Source organism: Gymnoscopelus microlampas, assembly GCF_963454915.1.
Source record: "Gymnoscopelus microlampas genome assembly, chromosome: 3".
Taxonomy (NCBI): Eukaryota; Metazoa; Chordata; class Actinopteri; order Myctophiformes; family Myctophidae; genus Gymnoscopelus; species Gymnoscopelus microlampas.
Window position 1 is genome coordinate 3,213,508 of NC_139940.1, and position 25,135 is coordinate 3,238,642.

Below are 25,135 nucleotides of genomic sequence, written 5' to 3' on the forward strand. Positions count from 1 at the left end.
TTAAGGTAGAAAAATAAAATCATATCACACAAAGATTTGGCGGACCCCGTGTAGTGACTCTGAGGACCCCCCTAGGGGTCCCGGACGCCCTGTTGAAGACCCCTGCGCCATAGCGCTCCCGTCTATACAGTTTCAACGGGACCATTCTAAAACGAAGCATTAAAAATGCACACCTAAAACATGTCGTACACGTAGAAAAGAAAATCATTTGTAAAAAATAATATTCATGAGCCTGTTGGCCGCCAGAGTCACAGGGGGCTGATGACAAAGTGTTCTGAAAAAAGGAAGTTTTCAGTCATGTTTAACCCGTTAAGACCGGGAACGGCATCTGTGTGTAATTTGTAGATTTCTTTTGGGCTATTTTTGGAGAAAAAAGAAATCGTGAAAATGTGTGCAAATCTTTTAATATGTATATATATATATATATATATATATACATTTTTCAACTCAAATCTTTGCTTCTGGGGGGGGGGGGGGGGGGTCCCTGGAACAAAATATTTTGAGATGGAGGGGTCCGCGGCCAAATACATATCACTTCGGTGGTCGTTGACGTGAAAAACGCTTGAGAACCACTGATATTACAGCAACATACGTTTTGTCAAAAAAACGGTTAGGATTTTAGAAGACATTTGTAGAAGCAAAGATTTGAGTTACAAATCTTTGCTTTAAAAAAAAATATGCATTCAAAGATTTGCACACATTTTCAAGATATAAAAAAAAAAAAAATAGCAGATATACAAGCTCATAGCGCGGCACTCGTGCCGCGCTATGAGCTTGTATATCTGCTATTTTTGAATAGCCAAAGAAATCTAAAAATGACACAGATGACACTTCCCCCCCGGTCTAAACGGGTTAACATTTAAGAGGCAATCGTCAACTTACTGTATCCTAACCCTAACCTGTCCACTACGAGTCCATCGGTTCTAGTTTCGGTCTCGGCATGACGTCCCCGGCCATGATCCGGTGCACCCTCCTGCGGTGGTTCTTCAGCGACTTCAGGTTGGGATAGTACCCCTGGCAGACGTCGCAGCGGTACGCCTCTCTGGCCTGGTGGTTCTGGTGGTTCTGGTGGTGGTTCTGGTGGTGGTGGTGCGACAGCATGTGCTTCTGCAGCCCCTCGGCCGTGCCGAACCAGCGCGCGCACACGGGGCAGCGCGTGGGCTTGCCGGCCGGCTTGCAGGCGCCGCTCCTCTGGTGGAAGATGAGCGCGATGGTGCTCGGAAAGTCGGCGTTGCAGCGGGAACAACGGTGATTGGTTTTGTTGGGTTGTTGATGGGCGGCGGCGACCCGCACGCCCTTGCAGCGGTTCAGGGACACGTGTCTCCGCAGCGAACAGCGGGAGGAGAAGGTGTTGTTGCACCGGGTGCACGCGATGCGCTGCTTGCCCTTGTTCGTGCTCAGCTGCTGCACCGCGGCCATCGCCGCAGGGCTTTTCAGCTGAGGAGGAGGAGGAGGAGGAGGAGGAGGACGACGATGATGTTGTTGTTGTTGCTGCTGCTTGGGCGGAGGAGGGTGAGGTCTGGACGACGGCGAGGGCTGCTGCTGAAAGCGCAGCAGCAGCGGCTGCGAGCGTTTGGGCTGCAGGCCCCCCTTGTTGTACAGCTGGTGGTGGGGATGCATGTGGATCTGCAGGTGGACCTCGTAGTCGGCCCACGAGCCCACCGTCTCGCCGCACGTGGGGCACGTGTAGTTCTCCTGCGCGTGCTTCTGCAGGTGCTCCAGGAGGAGCCGCGGCGAGGTGAACCCGAGGCCGCACTCGCACGTGACCCGCCGGGGCAGCACGGAGGGCAGCGACATGATGCCCCAGTTGTTTCCGTCGTCGTCGTCGTCGCCGTCGTCCTTCTGGCTCTTGTTGTCCGACGGGCCGCCCGGAAAGCGGGACTGCTTCGCCGTCGTCCCGCTCCCCTCGCCCGCCACGGTCCGATTCAGCTCGCATTTGTTCCTGTGAACCAACATGTTGTCTTTGCGGTTGAAGCTCTTCCCGCAGACGTAACAGTCAAACATAGGCTTGACCTTGTTGATCTTTGGCGATACGGTGCCAAACATGTGCTGCTGTTGTTGTTGTTGTTGTTGTTGTTGGATCTTACTGCCCTCGTGCCGCGGCGGCGGCACCGCTCCGAAGAAATGCTGCACCTGGCCGCCGGTCCCGAAGCCCGGCTGCCGGGTCCCGCACAGCATCAGATGGCGCCGCAAAGTCGACTGGCGACTGTAGGTCTTCTGACACCGGCCGCACGGGTAACGCTTCACGCCGTTGCTGACGAAGAACGGCAGGGGCGCGTTCGCCGGGGAGTTCTCCAGGCCTTCCGGCGGCGCGACGAGCTCTTCCACCTCGTCGTCCATGTCGGCCAAGTCGGTTTCGCTCAGCGCCTCCATCTCTTCGTCCAAGGGCGACGTCCACTGGCCGTCGGTGCGACCTTCCCGTTGATCCGCCACCCCCGCGTCCCAGCGGACGTTTTCTTCCTCTTGCAGCAGCAGCACGGCACTCGTGGACGACTGAGACGCGTCCATGTGCTGTTCCAGCCTGTTGGGGAAGAAAGGCGGAAAGCTCTTGGGCGTGCCGGCGCCGGACCAGGCCGAATCCGAAAACGCCGAATTCGGCTCCACCTTCACTTTACCGGCGGTCTCGGTGCCCACGCCGACGGTCTTGGAAATGCCTAATATAGGCGTCTCGGCGACACCCGCGACTCTGTTGCCGTTGTGGATGGACGTTAGCCGCGTCTGTTTCTGGTGAGCCGGGGACGAGTTCTGAGAGGGAGCTGAAAGTCGGCCCTGACACTTGTGCATTTTGAGGTTGTAGCGCCGCGCGTAGCTGTGCTTGCACGTCGGACAGAAGAAAACTCTTTTCTGGTTCGTGTTCTGCTGGTTCTGCTGCTTGAGATGAGTAAACGACTGAATGTTTCTCGCGTGCGGTAGCAGAGTCTTTGGGTAATTCGACTGCTTCGTGGCCTTCCCCGATAGCTGAGGGCAGACGTGATTGTCCGGAAAGGGCATTTTTCCGATTATGAGTTTTTTGCAATGACGGCAACACTTAATCCTCTCTTTCCTGTGCATGGAATGATGTTCCGTCAGAGTGTCCACGTCCTTAAACACCCTGCGGCAGCGACCGCATTGATAAATGCCTCGCGCGCCGTTGTTCGTGGGGTCGACGAGCGTCTGACGCGTCTCCAGAAGCACCACGGGCGAGAAGGTCTTGGTCAGAGACACGATGCTCTTGGTGCTGGAGTCGAGGATTCTGCCGACTCCCGGGGACTTCGTCTTCATCCCGGTTTTTTTGAGAAGCTGTCTCAGCTGTGAGACGGACGGATCGGTGTTGAGCGGCGCCTCAGAGTTAGCCTCGCGTGTAGAATCAGCCTCGCGTGTAACTTCAACGGGGACGAGTTCGGTTTTGGGAATGAGCGTTTTTTTCTCGGGCATTTCCGCCGGAGGAGGAGGCTGAAAGCGCCTCCTATAGGCCGTCGCCAGCAACTTCATGAAGTTATTGTTTTTGGGCAAATGGTCGCCCTTTGAAAGCGAACTGCTGCTGGGGACGGAATCAGTTCTGTTGTTGTTGTTGCAGGAAGGGATGCCTTCTTGTATAGACTCGGACATGTCTCTTACAGGGTCAGGCATGTCTTGCATAGCCTCAGTCATGTCTCGCATAGCCTCAGGCATGTCTTTTACAGGTTCAGGTATGTCTTGCATAGCCTCAGTCATGTCTTGCACAGCCTCAACCATGTCTCGTATACCCTCAGGCAATGGCTCTTGCACCGCGGACACCGATTCCTTCTCCGACGCCGGCCGTCGAGGGGGTTCACTCTGTTCTCGCGGTGCTGCGCTCACAGCAGTAGCAGCATCCTTCTTCTCGGCACCCGCGCCGACCCCGGGTTCGGTGTCTGGCGACACGCGTTTAAGCTCAGCAGCAGCTGCTGAAGCGTGGTGATCAGGAGCTTGGGGGCACATCGGGGCTAAAACTGGCCCGGCGTCGCTGCTTGACCCCGACGACTCTCGTAGCGGAGGAGGAAACGCTTGAGCGCTCTTTTCTCCACCGGAGTGGACGACGGCGTCCGTGTGGCGGGGCTGGAGGAGGTGCGGGTTAGAGAGGTGTACTCTCTTATGCTCCAGCATGACGTTGAAGTCCTTGAACTCGTCGCCACAGTCGCATATGTAGAGGGAATCGGACGGGCTCTCGAACAAAACTATGGCCGAGGAGCTGGGGGGGGGCTGGGGGTGGTGATACGACGACAGGTGGTCCCTGAGGGGGACCATGGCGGCGGCTTCGTGCTGGTGGGGGGGTTTGGTGGAGGGCAGAGCGGGGAGCGGGGCGGACATGGCGGCCGCGTGCGTGGCCTGGTGCACGAGCAGGGAGGCGAGGCCGGTGAACGTGGCCGAACACGCCATGCAGCGGTACACTTTGGAGGCCGACGAGTTCCCCTGTAAACCCAGCATGGTGGAGCCGGTCTGCCGGACGGACGGACGGACGAGCGGTCCACTTCCCTCACTCACGATTAGTCTGGAGAGTTCCTGTGAATGAACACACACACACGCGCACACACACGCACGCACGCACGCACGCACGCACGCACGCACACACACACACACACACACACACACACACACACACACACACACACACACACACACACACACACACACACACACACACACACACACACACACACACACACACACACACACACACACATGTCAGACTGAAAGTCCACTGACACAACGTGCTCAATGCCTGCACAACTAGTAACATTTGGAGTTAGGTGTTGTAGGCGATATGTTTTGGTTAAGCCATTAACCCATTGAGGCCTGAGCTTCCGATTCTGCAAAATGTCTTCTACGGTTTACTGGAAAAACGTACGTTTCTAGATCAGTGGTTCTCAAACCTTTTCATGTCAAGGACCCCCAAAATGATATGAATTTGGCCACGGACCCTCATCTCAAAATATTTTGTTCCAGGGACCGCAAGAAGCAAAGATTTGAGTTACAAATGTTTACTTTAAATGTATTTATATTCAAAGATTTGCACACACTTTCACGATTTTTCAAAAATAGCAGATCTACAAGCTCGTAGCGCGGCACTCGGTGCCGCGCTATGAGCTTGTAGATCTGCTATTTTTGAACAGCCAAAGTGTAAAATAATGCTTTTTAGCTCAAATCAAAAAGTGACACAGATGTGTGTCCCAGGTCTTAACGGGTTAAGACCAGGAAAGCAGCCATGTAACCACTTTAACCATTATTTTATACTTTGGCTTTTTTTTTAAAATAGCAGATCTACAAGCTCATAGCGCCACGCTATGAGCTTGTAGATCTGCTATTTCTTTTTTAAATCGTGATTTTTTTTTGCAAATCTTTGAATATATATATTTTTTTAAAGCGAACATTTGTAACTCAAATCTTTGTTTCTGGGGGGGGGGGGGGGGGTTTCTAGATCTGCTATCTTTGAAAAAATCGTGAAAATGTGTGCAAATCGTTGAATATATATATATATTTTTTAAAGCGAACATTTGTAAAATATTTTGTTCCAGGGACCACCAGAAGCAAAGATTTGAGTTACAAATGTTTAAAAAACATTGGGCAAAATAGCCCAAAGCATAAAAAATGTGTTATAGCTAAAAATGTTAAATTACACAGTATGCGTTCCTGGTCTAAATGGGTTACATTTTAAAATTTGTGAAAAGCAAAAAACTGGACTTTTATGTCAACAGGCCTAGAACAAAAACCACAACAATACCTAAACTATAATATAATAATAATACCTAAACTATAATATAATAATAATACCTAAACTATAATATAATAATAATACCTAAACTATAATATAATAATAATACCTAAACTATAATATAATAATAATACCTAAACTGATGACACTTGGATGGGGGTCTATAATAATAATACCTAAACCGATGACACTTGGACGGGGGTCTATAATAATAATACCTAAACTGATGACACTTGGACGGGGGTCTATAATAATAATAATACCTAAACTGATGACACTTGGACGGGGGTCTATAATAATAATACCTAAACTGATGACGCTTGGACGGGGGGTCTATAATAATAATAATACCTAAACCGATGACGCTTGGACGGGGGTCTATAATAATAATAATACCTAGACCGATGACGCTTGGACGGGGGTCTATAATAATAATAATACCTAAACCGATGACGCTTGGACGGGGGTCTATAATAATAATAATACCTAGACCGATGACGCTTGGACGGGGGTCTATAATAATAATAATACCTAAACCGATGACGCTTGGACGGGGGTCTATAATAATAATAATACCTAAACCGATGACGCTTGGACGGGGGTCTATAATAATAATAATACCTAAACCGATGACGCTTGGACGGGGGTCTATAATAATAATAATACCTAGACCGATGACGCTTGGACGGGGGTCTATAATAATAATACCTAAACCGATGACGCTTGGACGGGGGTCCACCACACTCCACAGGCGTAGGAGGTCTTGTGGCTCTGATGACCAGGTGGTGTGAACGTTGGTGTTTCCATCAGCGGCAGAACTGGAAAAACAGGGACAAGCAGTGCAGACATTAGACATTAGAGCTACACAAGGTCACAGTGGCCACTGTGCAACCAGTGACCAACATCTACATCAAGTTCTACTTTTTTTTTTGGTAGGACAAATTGTTGGAGATTTATTTGTTCCATCAAATGACAAAAATGACACCATTCACCATCCTAGGTTACAGTAAGAGCGTTTTTTTCACTGACGAAAACTAATTAAAAACTAAATAAAAACTAAGCTACAAAACTAAATATATTGACAATTTTGTAAACAAATAAAAACTAGACTAAAATGTTAGTGAGGGGACTAGTGGAGAAGAGATCCAGTAGAACTAAAAGACAAGTCATTTTATGTTTAGTTGCGCTCGGGTGTTGTGCTCTGAAAATAGCCGATCTACAAGCTCACAACGCGTCGCAGCGCAACGCGTTGTGAGCTTGTAGATCTGCTATTTTCAGCATGCAACCAAGTGTATAATCAGCCATTACGTTCATCAAGGCACCGCCAAAACATATTTTAGTCGACTAAATCAACTGTAGATTTAGTCGACTATAATCTCATGATATTTAGTCGACTAAAACTAGACAAAAACTAAAACATTTCATTTGACAAAAATATGACTAAAACTAAATGGAATTTTGTTTAAAAGACTATAATCTCTCAAGAACAGATTCTGCTCTGCGTTGGAATCTGTCGGTAGCCGTGTTGACAACCCGTGCGCATTGGTTTCAAGTGGGCGTGCCTTCAGATCAGGAAGCATGCCGCGCTTTACCCAATCAAATGTAGTGGGCGGGATTCACGTGTCCGTCCACCCTTCCCCCCTCGAAACTAACCGAAACTTAATTTAACAATAGCGTCCTCGGAGCAGACAAAACCACGGAAAGATATTCCCATTTTAACTTACTCTTTCATCATAGAAACAAGTGGGCTTATAACCAAAACCATCCATGTTCTCTGGGAGAAGTGGTGTTAGTGTTCCGTGTATAAATATTGTTAGTGGGAATGAAAACATAGTCGCACCAACCGGAAGTGATGCGCTGAAGGCAGACACAAACCCCCGGTTTCCCTGCGCACTGGTGTTACGTTTGCTTCCTGCCAGACCCAACAGACATAGAACAAACAGCAGAGGTCGCTGTTTTTCATTTTCAGTTGGGTCTGGCTACGCGAGACTAAAAAGACTATGACTAAAACTAAATCAAAATTTGCTGTCAAAATCAACACTGTATTGGCCTATCAACTTGTTAAATAAACACATACAAAATTCACAACACACACACACACACACACACACACACACACACACACACACACACACACACACACACACACATGCTAGAGAACAGTGAAGTCAGATGTCAACACATTAATAATAATAATACACTTTGAATGGATGAAAAAAAGCTCTGTGTCTACATGTGATTCAGAAGATTAATGGGTAATTGCAACTTGGATTATTTTTTAAAATATATATTTTTTGGCTTTTTATGCCTTTATGTAGAGAGGGATAGGGACACACAGCAAAAGGTCGTCGGGCTCGGGAGTCGAACCCGCGAGGCGCTGTAAGGCTGGCATCGCACCTAGTAGGGTGCCTGGACCGTCACGCTACGGCGCAGGATCAGGATCATATTTTTTAAAGCCGTCTTTGCCAACAGCATTAAGTATGGTCTTTCAGAAGGAGGGAAGTACGGTGGCTTTGAGGCGGTACGGTGAAACCTTTCATTATAATAAACTTCTGCTCAGTTGGGACGGCATTCGCTTGTGGTTTTGCTCTTGTTGTCAAACAGCTCTATGTGTTGTCTGCCTACATGAAATAAATGTAGACATTGTTTCTACGAGGAGGAATGATAGGCGTCATAAATATTATGTGAATAAAATAAATCAGAATACTCATTGCTAGCGATACATTTAAAAAAATTGCAAAGAGAGCTATTCAAGTTATCATCACATCATTGTCATTGTGTCATTTTAGATATAAACATTATTTTATACTTTGGTTATTAAACATTTTGAAAAAACTTGAAAATGTATGCAAATCTATACATATATTTTTAATGGGACATTTCAAATCTTTGCTTATGGGGGGTACCTGGAACAAAATATTTTCAGATGGTGGTCCACTGCCAAATACATATAATTTTGGGGGGTCCTTGACATGGAACAGTTGGAGCAGCACTGATATAGCAACATACTGTTAGGGTTTAGAAAACATTTTTAGCGGCACTAGCCGCTCTATACCTTTAGGTATAGAGCGGATCCTGCTCTATACCTGACTTTGTCCGTGTTCACCGTCAACGTTCTGATTGATCAGACCCGTCAACAAAGTGATTGGTCAGACCCGTCAACGCTCTGATTGGTCAGACCCGTCAACAAAGTGATTGGTCAAGCTTCACGTGACACATGGCTATAAACACATTATAAACACATATCGATGACAAAATGTATCAAAGGCGCCGCTACCTTCACACAGGGTGTGATTTTTTTATATGTATTTGGCCGTGGACCCCCATCTGAAAATGTTTTGTTCTAAGGACCCCCCCAGAAGTGCAAAGATTTGAGTTACAAATTCTCGCTTTAAAAAAATATATATATTCAAAGATTTGCACAAATTGTCAAGATGTTTCTAAAATAGCAGATCTACAAGCTCGTAGCGCGGCTTTCTTAAAATGACAGATGCGTTCCCGGTCTTAATGGGTAAGGCAGGGGTCTTCAACGTTTTCAGGCCAAGGACAGAGAGAGAGAGGAAGCAGGGACCCCCTCCTCTATATTGTATAAAATTGTGTTTCAGATTAAACTTTTTTTTTTTTTTACTTGGTCTGCTCTTTTTTCCCTCTACACCTACACCTTTTTGCCAAAAAATAGTCGCAAGAGACACGTTACCCCATAACACGTAGGAAGTTACAGTTACAGCATTAAGCACTTAAAACATCTATTATTTAGCATTTCCTTCTACACAAAATCTCTTCGGCGAAAACCAGCCCATCGACAGGCTCACGATGCGTCGCACTGTGAGCTTGTAGATCAGCTATTTCCTCCCCAAATAGTATATGTGCACACCCCAGAGTAGAGACGCTGGGCTAGGGCAAACATTTGAGTTAGCTTAAAAAATATATAGATAGTATATTCAAAGATTTGCACACATTTTCAAAAAAGAATCGCAGATCTACAAGCTCGTAGCACTATGAGCTTGTATGTATGCTATTTTCAAATGGACCAAAGTATAAAATAATGGTTAAGGATTAAAAATCTAAAATGACGCTGAATGAATGAAATGGCCCTCAGGTCATTGTTTCACATTTTGATTTTTTGAAAAAATGTGTTGATAGAGTGATTAAAAAACAGGAAAAGCCAACACTTTGTTGTTGACTTATTTTAGAAATTAGGGGTATAGTGTCTTCCTCAGGGACACCTCGACACATTGCCGGGGCCGGGAATCGAACCTGGGACCATCCTGCTTCCCAGGCGGGGCTGCTCTCTACCCGTTCAGCTATGGCGTCCGGCCTGGCCGCCCAATTCTCATGTGTACTAGGCTGTGAGTGGAGCCGTCTAGTGGCAATAAGGAGGATGTTATTCATGCCTTATGACACTTAACCCATTAAGACCTGGAACTGTGTCATTTTTAGATTTGAGCTAAAAAGCATTATTTTACACTTTGGGCTATTCAAAAATAGCAGATCTACAAGCTCGTAGCGCGGCACCGAGTGCCGCGCTACGAGCTTGTAGATCTGCTATTTTTGAAAAATCGTGAAAATGTGTGAAAATCTTTGAAATATATATATATTTTTAAAGCGAACATTTTTAACTCAAATCTTTGCTTCTGGGGGGGTCCCTAGAACAACATATTTTGATGGGGGTCCGCGGCCAAATACATATCATTTTGAGGGTTCTTGACATGAAAAAGATTGAGCACCACTGATATAGAAACATAGGTTTTTCAGAAAACTGTTGAGATTTAGGAGACGTGTAGAATCGGCTTCAGGTCTCAATGGGTTAATGTCCTGCCATGTTTACAACAAAGTCATTGTAATGACTACAGTTTAGGTCAGTGCTTCTCAACCAGTGGTCCGGGGACCACCAGTGGTCCTTGAGGGGGTTCCAGGTGGTCCCCAGCTAAATGATGGAGAGTTGGTAACCAAATGGACCCTTATAGATCTCTAACTCTGTGAGAGTGTAAAATGAAACCAAATGGACCCTTATAGATCTTTAACTCTTGAGAGTGTAAAATGAAACCAAATGGACCCTTATAGATCTTTAACTCTTGAGAGTGTAAAATGAAACCAAATGGACCCTTATAGATCTTTAACTCTTGAGAGTGTAAAATGAAACCAAATGGACCCGTAAGGGTCCATTTGGTTTCATTTTACACTCTCAAGAGTTAAATTATCGTTAAACATCTGCATTACTTAATTTATAAGAACTCCTACACAATTATAGAATGTAGAAGAATTGTTACTTTGATCAACATTTGCCTGTTATCTCTCCTATGAAACCAACATCAATACAGCATGGATGGAATTGTGGACAAAATATTCTTGTGTCTGAGAGTCTAAATCTCAGGTGGTTCCGTGGCTCAAATGCCCAATAAATAATGGACCTTGATATGAAAAGGGTTGAAAACCACAGGTTTATGTCTATGACACAAGGTGGGTGCAGAGAAGGGATTCAACTATCAATTATTTTCCTGCTATTTTGACTGTTTTTGAAAACGTGTCGCCTAACCAGTGGTTCTCAACCTGGGGGTCGCCAAATAATTTGGGGGGGGTCGCCAGATTTTTTGGTGAATTTTTTTTTTTAACAAAATATTTTTTTATGTTATCATTAATTCATGTTTTATCAGTTAATTTACTCAATTTACCCACTTTTTGCAAAAATGTTTTGATAATAAACAATTATCAAATAACCTATTATAAATAAATAACCTTTGCGCGCGCGAACGGGACCGCTCGCGTGCACGCGGGGGGTCGCGGGAAATAATATCATTATTTTGGGGGTCGCGGCCTGAAAAGGTTGAGAACCCCTGGCCTAATACAAGAAGAAAAAAGGAAACATTCAGTATACTGCCCAAAATGTATTGTAATAAAATCAATAGAAATGTGTTTATAATTGATAAAAAAAAATATATTATCTCAATTAACTGTTTCAGCCCAAATGCAGAGCCTTATCAGTTTGCATGGAACAAAAGAAGACAGTTTAGTGAACAGCTTGGTGTTGCTGCATTAGACATCAACAGACGTGAAGGTTTGATTTCATGCCAACTTTCTGCAGTACCCATTCATTCATTTATCTATTTATTTATTTAGTGCACAGTCCAGTAATCCCTGCTTGGATACTATTTATTTATTAACCTGGATTACAGAATGCTTTGGCGCAGCGAGAGGAGCTCCAAGTCTACCCAGAATGACCAATATTCACCTAATGAAGACACAGCTGACTGACTGCGTCTGTACTGGCCTCTACAACTGAAACATGAAAATTGCTCCGTTTCGGCAGAAAACACCCCTTAACACATTGCCTGCCAAGATCGAGTTATCTCGATTTTAGCAAAAAAATAAATTTTCAATTTTTTTTTTTTTATTTGACCCAAAGACCAAGGAGATATGAATTTTCGAAGATCTTTACTCTCATCCACTTCCTTGTTAACTTTAAAATTTTGTATCTCGGCTCCTGAGTACTTTTTTTTTTTTCATTGAAAAATCTCTGGCATGAATAACAATAGGCAGTGAAAATAATTCAGGCAGTCAATGTGTTAAGTTTAAGTATAATTTGTCAAGACTCTGAAGGAGAGTTGAGGGAATTAAGAACCAAAGAACATTCTAAATAAATTAAGAGATTAAGGCAGGGGTCTTCAACGTTTTCAGGCCAAGGACCCCCTAGCTGAGAGAGAGAGATGAAGCAGGGACCCCCTCCTCTATATTGTATAAAATTGTGTTTCAGATTAAACCTTTTTTGTTTACTTGGTCTGCTCTTTTTCCCCCCTCTACACCAAACCTCTTTGCCAAAAATAGCAGATCTACAAGCTCACTTGTAGATCGGCTATTTTTGGCTCAAGTTCTCCTCAGAAAAGGGATGTTAGGGTTCAAGTGGTTAAGGTAAAAAAGATAAATCATATCACACAAAGATTTGGCAGACCCCCTGTAGTAACTCTGAGGACCCCCTAGGGGTCCCGGACCCCCTGTTGAAGACCCCTGGATTAAGGAATAGACAAATTAGGAAAAGGCTAGGCTACCAAATAATAAGTAAGTACAACTGGAACTGGATCAATAGTGAGTAAATGGAAGCTGAGAAAACTCAGCGTCTGAGAATATAGGATGTGCATGAATAACCAAAATCTACAATCTAAACCAGGGGTCATCAACGTTTTCAGGCCGAGGACCCCTTGGCTGAGAGCGAGATAAAGCAGGGACCCCTATTATATAGTGTATAGAATATCATTTTTTTCCATAGATTTCATAGGCAGCTTCATAGACTTGTTTCACAGCACTATCATGTTGGATTCATGTTGTATGTGTATTTCCAGACATATAACGATGCACTTAAACAATACGTAGTATACCTGACCTTTCACTCTGTACTTGGCCTGCTCTTTTCCCCCCCTACAGCAAACCACTTTGCCGAAAATAGCAGATCTACAAGCGCACAACGCCTCGCAGCGCGAGGCGTTGTGCGCTTGTAGATCTGCTATTTTCGGCTAAAGTTCTCCTCAGAATAGGGATGTTTGGTTGAAGTGGTTAATGTAAAAATCACACAAAGATGAACTCTGAGGACCCCCTAGGGGTCCCGGACCCCCTGTTGAAGACCTCTGATCTAAACATCTACTGTGAAGACGCTTAGAATAACAATAATAATCGACAGTCTTACAGAAAAGATTTATTTGATTGATTTTATTTTTTTGATTGAATCTAAATATCTAAAACAATCTTAACTCATTCCTAGAGACTTGCTCTATGAGGGAAACCACAGAGGAGCCTACATTGACAACAGTCACTTTTAACCCATTCAAACCCGGGAACGCGTCTGTGTAACCACTTTATCCATACTTTATACCTTGAGCTATTCAAAAAGTAGCAGATCTACAAGCTCATAGTGCTATGAGCTTGTAGATCGGCTATTTTTTTGGGAAAAATCGGGAAAAGGTGTGCAAATCTTTGAATATATATATATATTTTTTTAAAGCAAACCTTTGTAACTCAAATCTTTGCATCTGTGGGGTCCCTGGAACAACATGTTTTGAGGTGGGGGTCCGTGGACAAATACATGTCATTTTGGGGGTCTTTGACATGACAAAGGTTTGAGAACCACTGGTTATAGCAACATACGTTTTTTTTTCAAAAAACTGTCAGGATTTAGAAGACATTTGTAGAATCCCCCAGAAGCAAAGATTTGAGTTACAAATGTTCACTTTAAAAAAAAAATATATATATATATACACACATATTCAAAGATTTGCACACATTTTCACTACTTTTTCAAAGAAAATAGCAGATCTACAAGCTCATAGCGCGGCACCGAGCTTGTAGATCTGCTATTTTTTGAATAGCCAAAGAAATCTTAAAATGACACAGATGCGTTCCTGGTCTTAATGGGTTTAACCCTTTAAGACCTGAGGCCGCCGATTCAACACAAATGTCTTCTAAATCCTAACCGTTTTTTGAAAAAACGTATGTTTCTATATCAGTGGTTCTGGTTCCCAAACATTTTCATGTCAAGGACCCCCAAAATGATATGTATTTGGCCGCAGACCCCCATCTCAAAATATGTTGTTCCAGGGACCCCCCAGAAGCAAAGATTTGGAATGTCCAATAGGGCGGCTGGTCTAAAAAATTGTCAATTTCAAAAAATAAAATAAAAATGTTGTAACTCAAATGCACATCTGGAGTTTGCCTGAGCCTGAACCAGCTACAGATGTGGGACAAGGTTCTGTGGTCAGAGGAGACCATTCAAAGTGACGTGTGAAGCACAAACCGGCTATTCAAAAATAGCAGATCTACAAGCTCGATCTACAAGCTACGAGCTTGTAGATCTGCTATTTTTGAAAAATCACGTGTTTCACATGTTTTTGGCTACAGGCATCGGGCTCTGTGGATTCTCGTCTATAGTGTATTGGTATCGTATGGAACAGAGGCCGAATGATAAGGATCCTAGTGCATTTCTGTGCAGTGTACAGTAGAGTAGGTAGACCACTAGAAAAGTATATAAAAAAATCACACCCAGTGTGAAGTGGGCGGTGTGTGGTCATCACAATGACTTTTTTTAAAGTCCATACTGCTATTCATAGGGCTGCACATGTGTCATGTGTTTCGCTAGCCAATCACAGTCCTGAATTTGCAAAGTCAGCCAATCACATTACAGTTAGTGGTGATGACACTAGCTGTAATGTGATTGGCTGATATGAAAAAAAGTATCGATTTGCATTAACAATGGAAGGGTTAGGGGGTACACAAATGTTTTGGTCGGTGTCCAAAACTCACTTATAGGGGGCGGCTACACCGCCCCAAAAATACTGTTCCACTGTGACATGTTTACAAGTTATGAGATGCTAAATTATTACATGACATTTATGTCATTTACAATCTCACACAGTATGTCAACATGTCAACATGTTTTGCACATAGCAACGCTTTCTTTCCTCCAACACTGAGATTAAATGAGCACGATAAAACAAAACAACTAAGTGAGTGGTCCTCAAAGTCATTTGACATTTTCATGTCAAGGACCCCCAAATTGATATTTCAACCATTAAGACCTGGGAGACATCTGTGTCATTTTTAGATTTGAGCTAAAAAAAAAAAAAATATTTTACACTTTGGCTAAAAAAACCTAGAAAATGTGTGCAAATCTTTGAATATATATATATTTTTTTTAAACATTTTTAACTCAAATCTTTGCTTCTCGGGGGTCCCTGGAACAACATTTTGGGGGGTCCTTGACATGAAAAAAGTTTGAGAACCACTGATATTATGGCAGCGTAATAAAAATGAAAAACAAAATGTTAGGATTTAGAAGACATTTGTAGAATCGCCTGGAAGCAAAGATTTGAGTTACAAACGTTTAACTTTTTTTTAACGCCTTAAACAAAAACAAAAAAAAGTTCTATAATATATAGATTTGCGCTTAATGTTCACAATTTTTCAAAAACAGCAGAGAGTGCCGCGCCATGATCTTGTAGATCTGCTATTTTTGAATAGCCAAAGAAATCTAAAAATGACACAGATGCGTTCCAGGTCTTAACAGGGTCTTAAAGGTAAGTATTCGGGCCACAGACCTCCATTTGAAATTGAAAATATGGCCTATTGGCTGGGAACTCACCCAGGCCTGGCGGCACAGCAAGCTGTCTGTAGCTTCAGTGTAAACCTATGGGACATATAAACACAACCATGGCTTTAGGCCTTAGGATCCATGCAAACACACCTGATACCATTATTAACCCAAGACCTGAGGCGATTCTTGAAAAATGTTTTCTAAACAGTTTTTTGAAAAAAAATAATGAAAAAACAAAACAAAACAAACAAGATTTTTCAAAAAATAGCCCAAAGAAATCTAAATCAGGGGTCTTCAACTAGGGGGTCCTCAAGAGATACTGCAGGGGGGGGGGGCTTCCAAATCTGTGTGTGATAGGGACTTTATTTTTTAACCCTAGCATCCCTATTCTGGGGAGAACATTTAGGCGAAAAATAACGAGCTTTTATATCCAGCTATTTTCGGAAATAAAAACTTTAAAAGGTTTTGGTGTACGTGGGGAAAAAAGAGCAGACCACGTACAGAGCCAACGGTCAAGTTTACAAAGTATTGAGTTTAGGTTTTAAGTGGTTTTAAGGTTTAAGTGGTTAAATGTCTGACAACACACATTTAACATGAATCCAATGTGTAGTAGTGAGGGTCTCTGCTTCATCTCTCTGTCAGCTAAGTAGAGGTGTAACGATATAGTAACTGCATCGAAAAATCGACGATCTACTATATCGATATGCAAACAGCAAAATATCGTATCGTTTTTTTTTTTTTTAAATGTTTATTTATTGCTTTTAACCAGCACATAGTACATAGGAATACAGTTGCCATAGGATGTCAAAAGTCGTTTTTTTTTTTATGCCCTTACATCTACCCCCCACCCCAATCCCACATACAACATTCAGACATGTAACATACACTCAACTCAAAAAATAATAATAATAAATAAATAAAAATAAAATAGTCAATTCATATGTATTATTTCCCTCGCTACCCCTCCTAGCCCTCCCCATGGTACATATGGAGTGTATCCGAGAAAAGAAACATAGGAATCTGTTATTTTCTTCCTTTAACATGTATTAACCTAGAGCTTGTCAACGTGTCGATGGCAGTGTTTGCTTTATCTGTCCTGTAACGTCTTTAATTTAGTTATATATTTAATCATAGGGCCCCAAACCTGATCGAATTTGCCCGGTGATCCTCTCAGATTAAATTTTATTTTCTCCAAATTTAGGTACATCATGAGGTCTTTAAGCCATACACAAACAGCAAAATATCGTATCGTTTGACTTTGTATCGTATCGAATCGTTTTGCAGTGCAAATAATGCATTTTATCGATACTAAGTACTTGTGCATCGTATTTAGCAATTTTAAGAAGAAAAAAAGAGAAAGAGGGGTTTATAGCCACTATCTCCAGGTATTTATTTTTCACACAGAATGTTTTGGGTAAACAAATAGTTACTGTATCGATTTTAAATCATTGAATCGAATCGTGTCGCTCTAAATTAACCTGTCCTGTACCGTTCATGTATCGTATCGTCTACAGGCATTGACACTAAAGGTCCTTACATACCGGCGAATATAGCGAATATACGCAAAATTCGGACTCGTTCCGAATAATTAAAAGACGCTTTTCCGCTTCGCTTTTTCGCTTTTTCGCTCCATGTACGGAGCCATTGACTTTATAATTGACTGACTATTATTGACTATTATTCGCACGAAAAAATCGCCCCGGTGTGTAAGGACCTAACGGGTTGCCCACCTGCCCCTGGCAGGTAAATAAAACTTGCGGGCAGGTGGAGTTTGCTTTCAGGTTGCCCGACCGGGCAAGTGCTTGTTTGAGACGGGGACGCAACGCAACCGTCTATAAACACAAGAGATTTCTGTCTAAACACCTGAACGTGGCCAGAGCTCTGTTATGTCTTCTGATCTGTGGAATGTAAAATAAGAGCACTGTTTACCTATAAATGTGCTGTTTTCACTGTCGCTACACTTAACCCATTGAGACCTGAAGCCGATTCTACACGTCTCCTAAATCTCAACAGTTTTCTGAAAAACGTATGTTTCTATATCAGTGGTGCTCAATCTTTTTCATTTCAAGGACCCCCAAAATTATATGTATTTGGCCGCAGACCCCCATCAAAATATTGTGTTCCAGGGACCCCCCAGAAGCAAAGATTTGAGTTAAAAATGTTCGCTTTAAAAATATATATATTCAGAAGATTTGCACAGATTTGCACGATTTTTCAAAAATAGCAGATCTACAAGCTCATAGCACGGCACTCGGTGCCGCGCTATGAGCTTGTATATCTGCTATTTTTGAATAGCCCAAAGTGTAAAATAATGCTTTTTAGCTCAAATCAAAAAATGAGACAGTTCCAGGTCTTAATGGGTTAAAAATATAAAATAACAAGTGTGAGCCCACAGTCATTTTCATAGCTATGTAGGCATTTGGCATAAAAAAATGATATGACATTTTCTATCGCACAGCCCCCAGAAAGTAAAAAAAAAAAAGTGTTAAATTGAACGGTAATTCAAAGTTTACCTATCATTTTATAACGGACGATTTACTTTTTCGGGCAAGTGGGCATGGCATGCCCTTTGGGCAAGTAGAGCGTGACCTGTACTTTGCCCGACGGGCAAGTGCCTCTTGAGACCTTAGTGTCAACCCCTGGTCTAAAACAGTGGTTCTCAAACTCTTTCATGTCAAGGACCCCCAAATTGACACTTATTAGCCCGCGGACCCCCATTTGAAAATATATGCCAGGGACCACCATAAGAGAAGATTTTTACGGCTCTCTAGCAGTGATTCTCAACCATTTTAATTTCAAGGACCCCCAGTTTGACATGCATTAGGGCTACGGACCCCCATTTAATGGCATTTATATCTCTGGGACCCCAATTCATATTGTGAAATCAATGTTAATTTAACTCTGAGAGTGTACAAATGGAACCAAATGGACCCGCATTTGTACACTCTCAGAGTTACAGACCCATAAGGGTCCATTTGGTTCCTATCCATCATTTAGCTGGGGACCCCCTGGAACCCCCTCAAGGACCCCTGGGGGTCCCCGGACCCCACTTTGAGAACCAAGGGTCTAAAACACTGAATGGAAACGTATCGTATCGTTCTAAATGAACCTGTATCGTTCATGTATCGTATCGACGACAACCAAGTATCGTGATACGTATCGGATCGTTGTTAAAACGTATCGTTACAACCCCTACAGCTAAGGAGTCCGAAATGATCATTCAATATAACCTAAAATAATTGTACAGTCCTGAGTACTCAAAATACCTTTTTGTCCTTGAACACCTTGATACTAGAATCCTCTGACACCCCCCAACCCCTCCTCCCCCCCCCCCCTCTCTCTCTGTAAACATACCTTTAGCCCCGTTTGGAACCTCACTCTCTATGACCGATAGGGAAGCTATCTGGGGAGAGAGTGAGGTTCCAAACGGATACGCTGGATGATAATACACCTTATGATTCTAATAAGCTTTCAATTCCAATATGTTTTTTTTTATATTGTATGCATTACTGATGAATTGAGTACAATGAATTGGACCGCGATGGAAACAATCGCGTTAATAAAAGTATTCAATCGATCAATCTGCCTATCAGTTAGAAACCATTTATTTTTCATATTATCCTTCTCAACTGTGACTTATTAAGTCACAGTAAGGGGTCTTCGACGTTTTCAGGCCAAGGACCCCCTAGCTGAGAGAGAGATGAAGCAGGGACCCCCTCCTCTATATTGTATACAATTGTGTTTCAGATTACACTTTTTTGCTGCTCTTTTTGCTGCTCTTTTGCTGCTCTTTTTTCCCTCTACACCTATACCTCTTTGCCCAAAAAATAGCAGATCTACAAGCTCACAACGCCTCGCAGCGCGAGGCGTTGCGAGCTTGTAGATCGGCTATTTTTAAAGTTCACCTCAGAAAAGTGATGCTGGGGTTCAAGTGGTTAATGTAAAAAAAAAATGTATATCACACAAAGATTTGGCGGACCCCCTGTAGTAACTCTGAGGACCCCCTGTCGAAGACCCCCCCTGTATTAAACTATAATAGCCTATACAGACGTGTCACTGAGCTATGAAAGAGGAGTCCACAGTGAGATATGTAAACAATATTTACTATAATGTGCAGATTATTTCAACATCTACTGACATCTGATCTGTTACTGAGGGGGATCTGACATATCAGACAGTAAGAGCCTATAGGAAGCTTCAGCTTAATGTCCATCACTTGGCAACAAATGACAGATCTACAAGCCTCCTGTCCCATTGAGGCTTGTAGATCTGTGTTTTTTTTTTTGGACAAGCAACACCCTCCTACTGCGATGTATAACTCAGGGTTTCCGACTGGCTTGACTTTAAAATGATCCTCACTGAGGTTAAAGCAACAATCAGTGATATATATATATATATATATATATATATATATATATATATATATATATATATATATAAAGTCCAACCTGTGGGTTGATTTGACTTTAACATCTGCACAGCCACAGGCTCTTGTTCTACAATGTAGAACCAGTGGTTCGGGGACCACCAGTGGTCCTTGAGGGGGGGGGAAGGGGTGCCAGGGGGTCCCTAGCGAAACTAGTTAACATAGCGTCACAATTATTTTAACCACTTAGCTTTGGCTATTCAAAAAACAGCAGATCTGCAAGCTTGTAGATCTGCTAATTTTTGGGGGAAAGATCTTGAAAATGAGTGCAAATCTTTGAGTATATATATATATATTTTTTTAAAACAAATATTTTGCTTTGCTTCTGGGGCGGGGGGGGGGGTCCCTGGAACAAAACCATGTTCAGATGGGGGGGGGGGTCCGCGGTATATCCATTTAGGGGTCCTTGACATGAAAAGAAAGGGTTGAAACCCACTGTTCTATCTACACCAATGACACTTTACACTGCTCTTTAGACTAGCTGTAGCATGCTAACTAGCGCTGCTACAGCTAGCACATACACTGTGTGTGTGTGTGTGTGTGTGTGTGTGTGTGTGTGTGTGTGTGTGTGTGTGTGTGTGTGTGTGTGTGTGTGTGTGTGTGTGTCTAGTGATCATAACCATAACTTACAATGTAAAACACAAACACAATAACATAAACCACGCCCACAGCACAGTGATTAAATACACTTTAAGTGCATGATGCTAACAGAGCTAGCCTTAATGCTAGTGCTGCTGAAAGCCTCCCAGGAGAGAGAGAGAGAGAATAATAATAATAATAATATAATAACCAGATAAAAGCCCTTACCGTCAGTCTCTCGTCCTTTAAACCACACGGCAGGGTGCTTTATTGGGTTGAATTCTAGCGGATAAATGGTGTTTAAAGCTCTTTAAATGACGCTAAACAGATGCATTATAACAATAATGACGTGCGTAATGGAGATATGTGTGTCCTGCAACAATCTGTTTCTCTCCACGCTCGAGCTCTCAGCCCTCTGCCTGGCGGTGGAGGGGTGGGAGGGGCCTCGTGCTCTCCGCGGCGTTGCCAGGTTGTGAGAGGAAACAAGCAAGCGTATAACACCGAAGGCTCGAGGGTTTTAAAGTCGCTTATGACAAGCAGACCTGGCAACGCTGTGCCTCGGGCCGTCGCGCGCTAACTGAGCTAAATGGGCGTGCTGCGCACGCGCGCAGAGGGGACCTAGCCAGCGGCACGCTTGGACGACGGATCGGGGAGGGGCGTCGTTTCACGTTTGCGGGTTGCATATCCGGTCCAGAGCCGGATACGGAAACGGCTTGTGTGTTTCTGATGTGTGTGTGCGTGGAAAGTTACCGGATACAGTAGTAGATACATATAGTATCAGATGATCAGATGCAGATCCGTGGCCTAATACATGTAAAATTGGGGGCGCTTGAATTTTTGTTTTAAAGGTTGAGAATCACTGTCTTATAGCCTATACGCCAGTGGTTCTCAAACTTTTTCATGTCAAGGACCCCCAAATGGACACTTATTAGCCCGCGGACCCCCATTTGAAAAGATAAGCCAGGGACCCCCCATAAGAGAAGATTTTCACGGTTCTAGCAGTGATTCTCAACCATTTTAATCTCAAGGACCCCCAGTTTGACATGCATTAGGGGCTACGGACCCCCATTTAATGGCATTTATACCTCTGGGACCCCAATTCACATTGTAAAACCAATGTTATTTTAACTCTGAGAGTGTACAAATGGAACCAAATGGACCCGTTAGGGTCCATTTGGTTCCATTTGTACACTCTCAGAGTTACAGACCCATAAGGGTCCATTTGGTTCCTGTCCATCATTTAGCTGGGGACCCCCTGGAACCCCCTCAAGTACCCCTGGGGGTCCCCGGACCCCACTTTGAGAACCAATGCTATACGCTATATGCTTGATTTGGAATGAGTTTGTTTTAAATTTGGCCCCTGAAAATGCATCTGTCCATCTGAACCACTTCTTTCAGCCTGGGGGTCCATATTTTGGCCACATCATTATTTTAGAGGCTATTGTAAAGACTTGCAGATCTATAAAAATAGCCAAGCTTGTAGATATTTGTCATACAATAAAGTATATAGATTCTGAGGGGCGGCCATAGCTGAGTGGTTAGTGAGCCCGCCTGGGGAGCCAGATGCCCTGGTTGCCCCAGGTTAGATTCCAGGCCATGCCAGCATATGTGTAGATTAAATGAAATTTGTCCCTGAGCAAGACTCTTAACCCGCAATTGCTCACAGGTTCTCATTGGAAACAAGACCGCAAGGACTTTCATGAACGACCTGTTAAAAGGAATTATCCTTATCCTTATAGGGCTTGAGTGGTTATGGAAGGCAATAGTGGTTTTCATTAACCTTAAAGAGAGTATGCAATGCATATAATGTACTTTGCTGTTTAATACAAAAGGAAGGAGTTTGACATTGAGGCATTTAACCTGGACAAATCTCAGGGGATATTATTACACATGCTGATGTAATGTACACACAAAAAAAGACCCATACACACACACAGTAAGTTAAACTAAACACATTCAGTCAAACAGCTCCCAGGGTTGACAGTGAGAGTGATTTGTGGATCCAATAAGAAACTCTTCCAAGTATAACAGCAGTCAACGTGTGATTTCATCGACTCACAACATATTAGACTCAGTTGGTAATTTGATGTATCTTTTATGCACACACTTTATTCATGAATGTCATTTCATTATGAAGAACTTTGTGAATATTTACCCTGTTGCTTGTATAGAATTCATGCCGATGAACTCATCCTGGGTAGCCAGAGTTGATGACTGTAACTTACACCTGTTTTTAGAGGTGTCAGGAGATGGGCTGCATGGGAATATTTGTATTTTATCATGCATTGTAGCCCTTATTTCGTCAATACCTCAATCAATCAATCTGGGATTTTGGTTATTAAAATATTGTGATATAGCATAAGTGTTGCATTTTCCTGGCTTTAATCATTTATAAGACTTATTTTATACGTTCAAACATTTTAAAAAACAGCTGAAATACGCGTTGCGCGCCGTGAGCTTGTAGATCGGCTATATTTTCCTGAGTAAAAGTACAAAAGTGTTGGTATCAAAATGAACGTAAGGTACCAGAAGTAGAAAGTACCTTAAGTTACATTTGAAAACTCACAAGTTTTCAAATGTTTCAAATGTATAAAAATCATTTGAAAATAGCAGATCTACAAGCTCACAATGCGTCGCATCGTGACGCATTGTGAGCTTGTAGGTCGGCTATTTTCAAATGGCTCAAATGTATATAGAGCTGAATTCAATTTTATGCATTGAATGGGACATTATCACCTTTTATTAGACCATTGAATGGGCGAAGTAGGCGACCTACTTACCTACCCGCGATTTATCAGACCATTCATTGGGTGCTATCAAGACATACTGACCTACCAACGGAGATGACTTAAATAGTTCAGTTTCGGTTTTGGTTTTGCTTGTTTTGGTTTCGGACCATGACGGAGGTGCGCAGTCTCAGGCGAGCTGGAGCCCCGCGAAGGACCACCGAGGGAGCTAAAGCGACCGAGTTGCCGTCCTGAGCGGTGCGACGCTCGCCTGAGCCTACTCAGCGCCGCTGGAGTTATGTACCGATAGGCACAGAATCGTAAATATTGTTGTGGGGACTGCTCCGCCTCCAAAGTAGGTCAGTACTCCTGATTACGCCCAATGAATGGTCTGACAAATCACGGGTAGGTCCGTGTATCGCCTACTCCGTCACCTACTCGACCATTCAATGGTCTGATAAAACGTGATAATCTCCCATTCAATGCATTGATAGCATTCGAAGCCGGTGGTCACAACACAATATTATTGTCACACAATAACGATATCCCTAACACCCAGCCTTAACTCCTCAGGTGACAGACAGCCATAGAGTACAGAAGTCCTGACGTCACTCGTTCATCCCCTGGTTCGTAAAGTAATTCCTCAATGGAGAATAACATTGGGTCGTCTTAGAATCGTCTCGTATAAGAATTGTGGTCTAAAAATAAACAAACTGTCTCGGCCATATTGTCAGGGAGGAGGTTCTGTATCGTTTATGATAGTCAGTCACTCATATTTGATACAGTCTGTTTCTGGCGAAAATGTAACTAACTCGGCGGAAGTAACATTATGGTTTTCTCACCGTCAGTTGATGCTTCATATCCATAAGAGTCAAACCGCCGGGGGTCATTTGTTTATTTTTGGAACACAGTTATTATTTGACGCGATATTAAACACGTCTATGGGGATTCAGAACGGGGCTGGAAAACCGCAAACCAACCAGGTAGGATGTGTAAATGACGTCAGACTTGGGTGCTCTGTACACATCATCACTGTGGTGACTCTGCTGTGGCATGGAGCTGCTGTCTGCAGCCACAATAAAGAGCTCCCAGCTCGCCATGCGCCGACAACGACTGAATGCACAATGCACATGGGTGTGTGCCCATTCTGCCCCATGCAATGCCCGTTGGCTGAGGTGGCAGATGGTCTGTAGACTGGTCCCTCTGCAGTGCGCACGCACACACACACACACCAGGGGTCTTCAACGTTTTCAGGCCGAGGACCCCCTAGACCCCCTCTATATTGTATACAATTGTGTTTCAGATTCAACCTTTTTGCTGCTCTTTTTTCCCCTCTACAGCTATACCTCTTTGCCAAAAAAATAGCAAATCTACAAGCTCACAACGCCTCGCAGCGCGAGGCGTTGTGAGCTTGTAGATCGGCTATTTTAAAGCTCTCCTCAGAAAAGTGATGCTATAGGATGATGCTATATGCATGCAGGGGCGGGGGGCCCTCCTCGCTGCATAGTGGTGTCCTCCTCTGTGTCTAATGACACTCCCTTTTATGATTATGTTAATATAATGTGTATGTACATTGTCTTGTATGTATGTAGGTCTGAGTGTTTTGTCTAAATGTTCCT

The 25,135-nt window shown here is 43.4% G+C and overlaps 1 protein-coding gene across 2 annotated transcripts; it reads right to left on the reverse strand.

Annotated features, from left to right (window-relative positions):
• Nucleotides 1–807: 807 nt before the first annotated feature.
• LOC311042364 (uncharacterized protein) lies at nucleotides 808–21,188 on the reverse strand. 2 transcript variants are annotated; one of them, XM_084053055.1, is made up of 4 exons: nucleotides 21,019–21,188; nucleotides 15,834–15,878; nucleotides 6,419–6,528; nucleotides 808–4,500 (listed from the first exon to the last, which is right to left on the reverse strand). In XM_084053055.1, exon 4 carries the CDS (start codon nucleotides 4,423–4,425, stop codon nucleotides 907–909), a length of 3,519 nt encoding a protein of 1,172 aa, XP_083909181.1. In that variant the 5' UTR covers nucleotides 4,426–4,500; nucleotides 6,419–6,528; nucleotides 15,834–15,878; nucleotides 21,019–21,188; the 3' UTR covers nucleotides 808–906. The 2 variants fall into 2 exon arrangements, with proteins under 2 accessions (XP_083909181.1, XP_083909182.1); XM_084053056.1 differs by lacking the exons at nucleotides 6,419–6,528; nucleotides 15,834–15,878; nucleotides 21,019–21,188 and adding an exon at nucleotides 6,062–6,087.
• Between the last annotated feature and the right edge of the window lie 3,947 nt (nucleotides 21,189–25,135).

Excerpts from the sequence above, each read along its gene's own strand:
- LOC311042364 (XM_084053055.1), bottom strand. The coding sequence starts at position 4,425 with ATGCTGGGTTTACAGGGGAACTCGTCGGCCTCCAAAGTGTACCGCTGC.